Source organism: Rhinolophus sinicus, linkage group LG17, assembly GCF_036562045.2.
Source record: "Rhinolophus sinicus isolate RSC01 linkage group LG17, ASM3656204v1, whole genome shotgun sequence".
Classification (NCBI taxonomy): domain Eukaryota; kingdom Metazoa; phylum Chordata; class Mammalia; order Chiroptera; family Rhinolophidae; genus Rhinolophus; species Rhinolophus sinicus.
Window position 1 is genome coordinate 3,065,637 of NC_133766.1, and position 12,413 is coordinate 3,078,049.

At 42.7% G+C, this 12,413-nt stretch overlaps 1 protein-coding gene across 1 annotated transcript in view; it reads right to left on the reverse strand.

The window, feature by feature from the left end:
• Positions 1-12,413, reverse strand: part of ADCY10 (adenylate cyclase 10) — a 45,753-nt gene that overhangs the window by 21,224 nt on the left and 12,116 nt on the right. The window contains exons 9-14 of the mRNA XM_074322438.1: positions 11,671-11,747; positions 9,998-10,187; positions 8,139-8,194; positions 4,526-4,679; positions 3,169-3,361; positions 2,557-2,643 (exon numbers count right to left, since the gene is read on the reverse strand). Coding sequence (XP_074178539.1) covers positions 2,557-2,643; positions 3,169-3,361; positions 4,526-4,679; positions 8,139-8,194; positions 9,998-10,187; positions 11,671-11,747 — 757 coding nt within the window. The remainder of the gene's footprint in view (positions 1-2,556; positions 2,644-3,168; positions 3,362-4,525; positions 4,680-8,138; positions 8,195-9,997; positions 10,188-11,670; positions 11,748-12,413) is intronic.

A 12,413-nucleotide genomic window follows, 5' to 3' on the forward strand; every position in this document is an offset into this window, starting at 1 on the left:
GGGGGCAAGCTACTTGACATTTCCTCGACCAACATGGACTTAGCACGCCCTGCCTGAGCGCACACGGGCCTGCGTGCTGGGTCCTCAGCCTGCAGGACACTGATCGAGCCCTTGTCTGCTGGCCGTGTGTGCTGTTCCAGCTTGAACCATGGTATATGTTACACTTTAAACAGAGAATGCATCCCTTTTCTTGTGTAGACTACCTTCCCCTAACTAGTCTGAATTATTTACTCACTCATTAAGCATTTACTGGTCCTCTGTTAGGGTCAGGTACTCTTCTCGGTGCTGGGGATACAGTGTCCTTACGTGTTAGTGTGACGTGTCTAAACAGAAAAAAACCTGCCCCACTCTGCTCTGAACTGCTCTCGGCTTCTATTGGCTCCCTCTGAGAAGAGACTGCGTTGCCTGTTCTTTTCCTCTATGTTTTTATAAACAAAAGTAGCAAAGTCTACTTTAAAATTTCAAACCTCATAAGACAATTATTATCAGGTGTTATAACCTGCCTTATCACATGTACCTAAGTTTCCTCTGACAGCCCCATTGTGTTATGGGAAATGTAGCTCTCCCTGGACCCCGAGAACATTTCGATTAATGGCATTGTTCAGTACATTATTTGTGAATTAAAGAGAGTAAATCAGGAACACAAAAAGCCTGACTTCAACATTCCATTATTGGCCCCAGTTTCTTCATATTTAAAACGAGGAGATTGACTTGGATTCTCTCGAATGTGGATAACAGCCAGCATTTACGTTGCATCCACGGTGTTCCCAGAGCTGTGATGCTCTTTACACAAATTAATTCATTTAATCCTCATAACACTCGTAGGAGGTGTTACTAATCGAATCTCTCTATTGAGAGAATTTAGGCACAGAGAAGTTAAGTAACTTGCCCAAGCCACACCAAGAGTCAATGATCCAGATTGTCGTCACAGCCTATATATAGTTCAAGCACAGCTTTAGTAGCAGTTTCCAAACCAGATAGTGCATCACAACCAAAAATAAAAGCAACCAGCTCATCAGACGCCTGAGCCCAACTCTAGCTCTGTCGAATCTTTAGGGGTGGAACTCACAGCTCCATGTTATTAAAGGAGCTTCCTGGATACTTGTGATGTAAGCAGGCCAAAGCTTGACATTCAACAACTACTGATATTGCCTCGCTTATTTGCCTGAGTGGAGAAGAGGACGTTTGATTATAAACTTGATATAATGCCACAAACTTGTGACCGTTTGTTATGTACCAGTCACTCTGCTGGTCAGCAGTGATACAAACATGAGTGAGGGGCTCCCAGGCCTAAAGAAGCTCACATCTCCTGAGGGCGAGAGGCACACAGGTAAGTCGTAGCAAATTGCAACACAGTGGGTAAATATAATCAGAAATATGTTCGAAGTGTTACAGAAACATGGTGGAAGAGGAATTAGTTATGCCTAGTGATTTGGGGAGCTCTCATCAAAGAGATGCCATTGAAAGACAAGTAGCATTTCTCCAGGTTAAAACAAAACAAAACAATCTTGGCTTTTATCTCACTAGCATCAGGAATTATTGGGAGAGTATAAAGTGCAAGCTGGTGTGGTTTGTACAGATGCTGACTGTTCTAGGGAGGATGAATTGGAGCGGAGAGGTGTGAGGTGCAGGGATCGGTTGGAAAATTACAGCAACGGTCCAGAAGGAGACAGAGCCTGAACTACAGCAGGGAACAGAGCACCGAAGATTCCAGAGACAGCCCAAGGGAGAAACAGGAGGACCTGGCAACTGAGTCGATGTGTAGATGTGCCCACTGGTGAGGAAGGGAGCACGGGTAACTTTCAGTGATGAGCGAATGAATTTGCCTCTCACTAAATCAAGGACCAGGATGTCAGGATCAGAACGAGGAGGAACGGGCATCGGAGCAGGAAAAAAAAAAATTTACAATGAGACACCAAACTGAGCTGGAGTTACTGCACCCACGTGGAATACATAGAAGGTTCTTGAAAATACGGTTCTGGTGCTTGTAAGAGAGACTGGAGTACAGATTTGGTCATCAACAACATTGTGGTGGTCGTGAGATTACTCAGAGAGAGCTCATATCGGTTGTGTGTTTCTGATGAAAGAGGCACTATTCTAAATGTTTTATATGTAATCTAGTCATTTAAGCATCACAGCCCTGTGAGCTAGGTACGATTATTTCCCGGTTTTATAGATGATAACACGAAAGCACAGACAGGTTAAGTCACTTGCTCAAGGTTACCCAGGTAGCGAGTGATAGGCCAAAGGGTTCCAAGCTGGTAGACTGACTACAGAGCCTGCATCTATACATAACCACGTAGATAAGCTGCATCTCATACGGATGAAGAAACCAAAGGAGAGGTCAAACTCCCAGGAGTAATGGCAAGGGACTCCATTCAGTATAGCTACTTTCTGAACAGACCCTTAGCTCAAGGTTTGGAAGGATGGAGGAGAAGGAAACGCGTTAGGATAAAAGCCTCTTGCCAGCAGAGTCTGAACGCCTCGGGCCACCTACCTTTGTGGTGAGCTGCCCAGTTGTCTAGCCCCCATTACTTGACCCACAGATGTTCTTACTTGCTTCAAGATCTTCATAAACAATGCTTCCAATTCCTTTTGCCTCCTCAAGGTGCTCATCGTGGAAACCGCTCGTGAAATAGGGAACTGTGTAAAGAATGATGAGACTGTTAGTATGGGAAAATAGCAAAGAGAACTACACTCGCTGTGTGACTTGGGGAAAATCACTTAACTGTTCTGTGCCTTAAAATCCTCATGTATTAGATAATCTGTAGCGTCCTTTCCAGTTCCAATACCCTATGTCATTGAACGTTGTGATACAGAAAAGAACAGGGGACACTCGCCTTTACACTGGCAGTGGGAGCAGAAGGACTTTATGCTCCAGATTAGCTAATAATGTGTAGCTATGATGGAAAGGTGAGAAAAATAATCAGTGGGTGGCATGTGGATTTTCTTGAGCGTGGTATTTCTGGATACCTCCAATATGTCTCAGGAAGGTGGATGATCATTCAAGGAGGGTTGGGAGCCGTTTCCTCACCACCCAGATTCTCCAGTTGAGAAAAGAAAAGGATAATAAAGACCACACACGTGCTAAGTCATAAAACATCAGGCAGGAGTTGCTACACCTGCCCCATCACTATTTCTTGTGGAAGTCTAATATCAGGTAGTTACCTGGACATGGAAAATATCATTAAAAAGACAGTAGAACTTTTCATCCAACAAGGTCTTGACTTTATTTTGAAGGTTGCTCTGTCGTTCTTTGTAATGTTTACAAGTATCCAGACCTAGTACGTTGGCCATGAGAATCTGGATGGTATAAAAATTTTGATGGAAGCTGACCTTAGTCAACGCGATAGCAATAGTCCTGTTTATAAGAAGTCAAGAATCAGAAGAGAGTTTTTACATATATTTTTTGAAAATAATAAAGGTTAAATTTTCCTAGAGAAACACCAACAATTGCCCGCAAATCACCGGAAGCTTGGGGAAAGGCATGGGACAGATTTTCCCTCGCAGCTGTCAGAAGAAGTAACCCTGATGACACCTTGACCTTGGACTTCTAGCCTCCAGGACTCAGAGACATTATCAGGTGTTATCAATTATCAATTAACATGATCAATTTCTGTTGAGTAAGCCACCCAGTGTGTGGTACTTTTGTGACAGCATCTGTAGCAAACGAAGACAGCGCTTAACAGTTCCTGGAACCTATACAGCAGTTACTCATTAAGTGACGGGATGAATGAATGAATGAATGAATGAATGAATGAATGTCTTCTGGTGGTTATGAGTGACCGCCCTAGTGATGTTAAAGACATTTTGACACTGACCTCTCTCAGGCCTGACATTAAAAACAAGTAGAAATACAAATTGAAATAACGGAAGGTTAACAAGCACCGTCCCTTGCAGCCTTCAGGTTAGGTGGTGAAAGGACGTGAGCCACCACCTTAGTCACCATCACGGTTATTAAATACCATTCTGATCATCGCGTTGTGACGGTGCCAGATGCGTTGTCCCCAAGAGAGTCCTCACGGCTTTCATGATATGAACGCAGACGAGCAGCATGCAGTAAGTACGTCAGCTTTGCCTTCCTGAGAAGTCCAGAGGCCTGCATTCTCTGCCCCCACACAGGCTACAGGGGTTGAACCAGTGATTCTCTGACAGCTAGCTGGATAAATATATGTGTTTGTTCTGCAGACCCAATCTAGCCGTGGTCTCAGCCTCTGTACCAGTTGCTCTCAACCTGTCTGCACTCTGGAGTTACTTAGGAAGCTTTAAAATATCGATTCCAAGCCTCCCATGGCATTAAACCAGAACCTCCAGGAATCAGCCCAGCTTCTCATTTTCTTGGTTCAATATGTTTATCATCAGTTATTTATTTAGCACAAGGGCACCCAGTAATACTAGACAGGTTGTGGGTAGTTTGCATAAGGCAAATTATACTATTAAAGGGACAAGTATTAAAATAGATGAAACTCTTAGGGACATCAGGAGTCTCTGGGTTCATAAGAAGCAGTCATTGTAAGACACTCACCTGTGGTTCTTACTTTGGGCCAGTCTCTCAATTTCCATAAGTATCTGGCTTTTTCCATATCCCGGCAATCCTTCGTACATGAGGACTCGGCTGCAGTTGCTTATCAAAAATTCTCTCATAGTGCTCATGAAGTATTTGATCTCCTCATCACGCCCTGTCATTTTTATTTTTTAAAAAAGGAGCAAACCCAGTCAACATAAAACTGTCTGGAGATATTAAAAAAAAAAAAATCACGTCATGATACCACGTCTAAGAAGACCTCTGGGATTGCCACGGCATTGCTCATGGACTTTCTTGAGGTCCCGTGCACTTCAAAACAATTTGAAATCTTTCTTTAGAGCTTTCCAGTTTCCAATGTGGTTTGTGTTTTCAGTTTTATTTGATTCCCACATGCTGTGAGGGAAAGTGTTCATTATAATGTCCATTTAATTTTAGTGCGGAGAACTAAGATTTGCTTAGATTACATAGCCAGGAATTAAACCAGGGCTAGCTGACTTTAATTCTCATTTTCCTTTCCTTTTTCTTTTTTTTTCTGTAACACAGTAGAAATAATCTATACATTATTACATTAGGAAATACATGTGTTATAGAGTTCCTATGTTGAATAATTATGGATAGAATATTTTATTTCTGATTCTGTGAAGAAAATGAGAAATTATACTTATCTCAGGACTATGAGCAGCATTATCAGTGATAAGAAAATTCAGTTTCCTTCTTAAAATCATGGGTAGATGACTCCTATCATAAGACCAACCTAAATTTTTAGTAAAAATAAATTGTAGGTTGTTTTTTATTTTCTGATTATAAATGTAACACATGCTCTTGTAGAAAATATGGAAAACTTAGAAAAGGAATAGAAGAAAATAAAAGTCACATTGGGTCACAACTCTGTCACTGTTACGTTTCGTGTGTGTGTTTTTAAATATTATGTAATAGGACGCCCTGACTAAAATCTGAAACTCAGCCCACAGCCTTTGAAACCCAGACGGATAGGAAGAAACTGGCAGAACTGCAGTTTCAGAGGAGTGGGCAATTTCTGTCCAAGGAGCTGGAGATTCATCTGGGGCTTGTTCTTCCTTTTCTGGAGCGGTTACTGTGGAGGGCCGTATTGTTCTCCGCTGACAAAGTAAACCCATATCCAGGTGTTATCTAACGTCTACTGGAAGTGAAGACCGTTACTCTAAGTTTAGGTGTTTTGTACAAAGAAACAAAGTGTGTACTTGGTAATGTAAACTTCTGGGTATGGTTTAGTGAGAACTACTCTTCAGACTTTATTGCTTCTTTTGGGTGAAACAGTCCCTTTCTGAAAATGAATCTGAACTTGAACTTTGTGAGATGTGTTCTTCTTTGTCCTGAGGCTCACATTAGAACTCAGAAGATGAAGACCAGAAGGCCACCCAGCAGAATCTGCTAGCTCTCTATGTTCTGTTCATATAGAACACATACAGGGAAGACCTCATGGATTGTCTTTTGAGCTGTGGATTCTGAAATGAGGTGAAGTCAATATGATTTATAGTATTAGGTTGGTGCAAAAGTCATTATGGTTCACAAGGCTAAAAATAAATGCCAAAACTGTAATCACTTTTGTACCAACCTAATACATGTACCTTGTTTCTATCTAAACAAGGCCCTAATATCTGGGACTGTTGTATGGAGTTTTGAACCCTCCCCGCCAAACCACTTTTTGTATAAGCTACACTTGTGCTGTCATCTGTGTTGTTAGCCAGCATATACAATTTCTTTTACGAGAGCTCTTGTACAAGAAGTGTGTTTCCCATATTCCTAGCCTCTGATAGTCTGTTTTGGGCTGTAGCTTTAAAGAAAGATATGTGGACCTATGGAATCAGGACAAAGAGCAACTAGATCAGACTGATTTAGTATAGTATGCATATTGTACTAGTGTGTTCTAATGGACAGTCGTGTTGAGTCCACCACCTTGTAAAAAGGGGGTTAGGACTTCCAGTCACTGCCAATCATTATCCCAAGAAGCACATCCTAGAATGGAAGGTAAAGACTGAGAGGAGGGTGAGAGTGGGCACTCCTTGTCTCTCGCCTCCAGGAGTTTGGGGATCTGGACTTACAAGAAATGATTTGGTTGCAGAATCTGAAAACCACCTGAATGTGGTGCAACTGGGGCCCAAGTGCCCTTTGCGATTCTGGAACTGTTGCCTTCTTTTAGGCTCCAGTGACGTCAAGATTCTGTCCTAACATTTCCCCCAAAGAGTGGGACGGAGCCTCCTCTTAGTTTCCCTAACACAGTCATGGTCAGGATTTAATTTATGATGATACGTTTAGGGATGTTCAAATCTAACAGAAGGAAGTTACGAGTGTCACTCGAAATGGCCGTCTTCAGAATCCACAGGCCAGTCATCATGGTGGTCTCGTCCCTCAGAGGGTATGTCCCTACCTCATGTTATGTCTAATTCCCTGTCTAGTCTCAACTTAGCTTTCTTATGGTAGGGTCCCTGTCACCAAGAATCACAAAAACATCACTGCCAGATGGATCCTAGACCTAAATGTAAAAGGTAGAACACAATTACTGGAAGAGAATCTAGAAAAATATCTTCGTGACTGTTGGGTGAAGAGAGATTTCTTAAACAATATGTAAAAGCACTAACAATAAAAGATTGATAAATTGGATTACATTAAAATAAAAAATTCTGTTCACTAAAATACAGCATTAATTAGAGTAAAAAGGCAAGATCAGAATGGGAAAATTATGTAGAGTAAAAACAAATGACAATGGGCCCATTTCCAGAATATGTAAACAATTCTAACAGACCTATAATAAAAATACAAACCAGTTGAAAAATAGACAAAAGATGAGTGCAGACCCTTCATAAAAGATCACGTCTGATGGTCAAAAAACATCTGAAAAAGCAGCTCAACCACATCAGGGAAATACAAATGGAAACCTCAATGAGCTATCACTACAAGTCCAACAGAATTGTTAAAATTATAGAGAACCATAAAACTAACTGGTTGGTAAAGATGAGGAGCAATTGGAACCCTCATAACGCTGTTGGTCAAAATATCAATAAATGCAACCATTTTGGAGAATTATTTGGTATTATCTCCCAAAATTGTACTCTTAGTCCTGACAGTTTCACCGCTACATACCTATATAATCAACAGAAATGCATATGTGTTCACCAAAAGACTTGTACAAGAAGATGGCAGCACTATTCATAAGAACCCCAAACTGGAAACAACTCAAATGTTATATGACAACAGAATGGATAAACGGTTGTGTATTTCTAAAATGGAATACCACATGGCAATGAAAACTAATGACAACAACACGGATGAATTTCATAACGCACTGTTGATTAACAGAAGGCATATGTAATTACACAATGCATCATTTTATGTATATGAATTTTAAAAACAAGCCTAAGAAATCTAGGCTGTTAGAAAACGTTGGGCAAAGGGAGAGAGATAAAGCATGTGAGGCTTCCCCCAGTACTGCTATTTTTCTATTTTTTGGTGTAGATGGTGATCATGTGTTCATTTGTGATCATTCACGAGGCCACCAATTTATCATTGGTATACTTTTCAGTATGTTTTGTTATAGTTCAATAGAGAAATTTAAAAACCAAGGCCCACGACCTACCTAGCAAAGGGTAACCCTCCTTTCTGTTGGAGGTGAGGTATGCCATACCAAACATGCTGAAGAGAAGAAGAAAAGAGAAGATGTTAGAGTCAAAACAGGGAAACCCTGAGAACAAGTGACTGGCTCTTAATTCCCAGAAAGCCTCCTTTTCCATCTCTAACAAGAGTCTACCTCTGACCCAAGGGTTGCAGAGGCTTGGAAAAATGCTTGTGCATTGGGCGTGCTCTTCTGATATTGCCAGGACAGCATGCCTGAGGGAGGATGAGACACCTAGAACCAAACTGTCTCAGTTATCCCACTTGGGGTCATCCTGGATCATTCAACGACCTGTTGAACTCCAGGTTGTATGAACAAGTCTAGGCAATACCAACCAAATCCAGCCAAGGTCAATTGAACCCCACGTATCTGTGACACAAGTGAATATTTATTATACACCCCTGAGGTCTTGGGGTTGCTGATAGTGTAGCATTATTGTGGCATTTAAACCTGTCTCCACTGTTTACTCCATTCATGACCGTGGATAAGTCACTTAACATCTCTGAGTGTCAGTTTATAAATTTATAAAGTGGAGATAATAATAGTTTCCACCTGACACGGCTGATATTAAGAAAAAATCATATAGTTTGAGATAAAGTGCCTAATATTTAATAAGGGCTCACAAAACATTACTACTATTCATTCATTTATCCAAACAGCATTTTATTGATGGTCTACGCATGCCAAGTACAGTGCCGAGTCCTGGGAACACAAACGTGAAAAATAAAGGCTCCTTGAACCAACTTCAGCCCTGATTCTATTGTCTGACCCTTAAGACATAGAGTCTAGCTTGCTAATATAAAGACTAACACCTTTCCACTTTCCATGCTATTCATTCCTTTACTTATCATTATTGAGTGCTTATTATGTGGCCAAGCCATGACCAGGATTGAGCTGGGATAAGGAAGGGCTAATATGGTTCATCATCTAAGAGGGTTACCTGTGAGAGAGAAAAAGGGGCCGGGGCCTGGGGAAGAGGAGCGAAACTGCTGTCTCACAGAATGTCTTGTTCATTCTTAGATCACAATCCTGAGAGCTCACTGGCTAGCCAGTGAGAAGCACACCAAGTCAATAGTTGTGATGTGTGTGACGAGGGCACCAATGGATGATGAGCTGTAGTGTTACGTGAGCCGAGCTGGGATCGGCTCATAGAGGAGCAGACCCTGAGCTGGATTTCAAACATTGACTGTGGATGGTATTCCCAGTATGTGGGGGGTGGGGTGGATGACGGGGATGACAATCTACTTAGGTACCCCAGAGGAGGGGGTACAGGAGGAGGTGAGGTTGGAAAGGCAGGTGGTTACCTGGTATGTCATTGCAAGGATTTGGGACATCATCATGATGAAATGATTGGAAGCCACTGAAGGATTTTAAGCCCCAAAGTGACACCCATGCATATAAGCTGGGCTTTTGATGAATGTATTTCACTAATGGCCGAGAGGAGGAGCAGTATCTCACACTCTATTAGTCCTGTCAATGCTGGCACACAGTTGGTATGATCAGTAAATACTTAATGGTTGGTCATTGGGTCCACCCGGCTCCAAAAAGATACTCAAGGGGGTTCTCTGTTCTGTTTGTGCAACCTTCGAAGAATCACCCTCAGATTCTTAGAACTGAGGGTACAATGGGCATCCTGCCACCACGCTATAATGTCAGCAGGATGGAGAAAGAAGAAGGATTTTGAAATCTGGCCTTGGTCTGAAGAAGGACTCGATTTCAATTTCATAAACTGGCTTTGAATCTGAAATGGGTGACGGTTTGGCTATCACAATTCTCCCCCTTTCTTAGTAGAAAATACTGCAAAAGCCGTGCTCCACACTCACACTTTCTCATTAAGGCCCAGACACTGGTAGACGGGGCCAGAGTCGGCAACACCTTTCATGTCTTTCTTTGGAAGCTCTTTGAAAAAGTAGGCCGGTAGGTTGCTGCTGTTGTAGGTGATGGAGTCACAGGTCACGATTCCCGGGTAGTACATCATCATCCTGGCCGCTATGTTGACTTTTTGACCAATGACTGTGAACAGGAAGGAGAAAGGTGGAGGGCAGGGAGAGACAGCCATTGAGCTAAACGTCATCTGAGAACTACTGTCCCCAAGTGGCATTTCACCCTTTACGCCCTTCGCCCCTCATGAATGACGCAGAGCTCTCACCTTCCACTACCCATATTCAGCCAAAGGCTGTTAAAAATATGCAGGCAGTTGACTCAATGCGCTGTTAGCAAAGCTTCCACTATAGCTGGGAGGCCATGGGGACGAGCTGCTCAGAGATAGAAGGGCCTTGTATACGGGGAGGGGTCTATAAGTGGGATCGCCATAGGCTGAACCGCTCAGATGAGGTACAGTTGGTATTCTGCTACCAGACAGACAAGCACAAGCTCGGGCCTCCAAAGGAGGCACAAAACTGCATCTGTTATGTTTTTGCTCATGAAATTTTTCATTTCATTTCATTTTCAAAACAAATCACCTTCTTTTGGCGATTCCTTAAGAGTGAGTAATGGGGCTGGAAGGGGTGTATGTGTGAGACTGATTTAGGGGCTATTTTAAGGTGTTTTGCACTGTAGTGCACAGACTCTGCAGCCAAGCTATGCAGGTGTGAAACCCAGCTCTACCTCTAACTACTATGCTACCAAATTACCTAAACTCTTCCATGCCTCAGTTTCCTAATCTGTAAAATGGGGATAACAGTGCCTATCTCAGAGGGTAGTTTGTGATGATTAATGAGTTAACACATGTACCTCGCTCTGAACAGTGCCTGGCTGTTCGGAGGCCCTCGATTAATATTACTACTAGTTAGGTTTTCAGTGTTACACTTTAACATAAACTTAAATATTTCTGATTAAGATATGCCTTTTTGAAAACACTGTTTATTACGGAGAAACTCGACCCTACAATGAAATGTAGTATCGTGACTCTTCCTATACCCGTCACCCAGCGATCATTAACTCAGGGCCAATCCTGCCCTAGCCTCACTCCCATCCACTCTCCACCCTGTATTACTTTGAAGACAATCTCAAATATTCTATCATTTCAGGTATGATGATTCCGGTATGTTAGATGTATTATTTCTCAACATCTGAAACGCTGATAGGATTGAAGAGGGAAATAACAGTAAGAGCATGAAGTCCTGAGATAAAACCCACTTACTGTTCTATTTTGAGATTAGCACTGTTTATCAGTAATGCCACTAGGCATCACCTTTACGAAGCAGTCCGACCTATTCCAGAAGTGAGGAGGAGTAATCGTTTCACATTAACAGGAAATTGTTCACAAAGGCCCCTCATTTCACAAGCCAGCAGCTCCGCACTGCTCTCCCTCACCCGTATTTCTTATGCATCGCCCCAGAACATACGCTGTGCAAGCATCGAGCTGTCAGTGGGCAAAGCTACACGGCTTGGCTCCACCTGGAAGACTCTACACTTGCTGAGGGCAGGGCCCACGTCTCACTGGTTTTTGTCGTCCCTCCCACAAAGCCCAGTGAGCTAAGGTAGCTCAGCTCACCTGTGTACTCGTGTCGCACAGAGTGTCCAACGATCCCGCAGAAGACAATCCCGCTGGCCACGCCGATAGAAACAGTACTGGCGCCGGGGAAGGAAGAGAATTGTGGGGAAAGAGATAAAAATAATGATCATAGAGAAGGCGGGAAGGGTGGGGATGTGGTGCTGAGTGGGGTGGGGACGGTGGGAAAGGGTTTTTAATAAATACTCTCTTCCCTTTGTACCTAGTTTAGGGCAACTGTACGTGGTCTGCAGGTGTGAAGGAGGCACAGTTTGAGACACGGAACTAGGTTCTTAGAAGTGGTAACTCAGTTCACTTTTCTGCTATTTTTTAAGGATTCATCTGAGTTACTTTCCTGGAAAATAACAGCTCACCACCCCAAATGGATGAGCAAATGGATAACTCTTTTTGCTATTGCTAGAAAGGACAAAGTCATTGTAAGGCAGATGAGGTTTGTGGCATCAAAATCTAACTTTGCTAATAATACACAAGGAGATGTGCATGCTTAGGTGACTAGGCGCTGAGGAGGTGGAAATATTTCAGACAAGGGGGTGGCCTGTTAAGAGCTGACCAGAGTAGAGCTGCAGGTCAGGGTCCCCGGGGAGCCTGAGGGCCCTGGGCTCTGGGGATGGTAAACCTGACCTTCTTAACAGCTGCACTGCGAGTGGAGCATCTTGAGGCCAGATCATTATATAAATTTCCAACCCAAGGACTCATTTTATCTCCCTGCTATTAAAAATCAACTC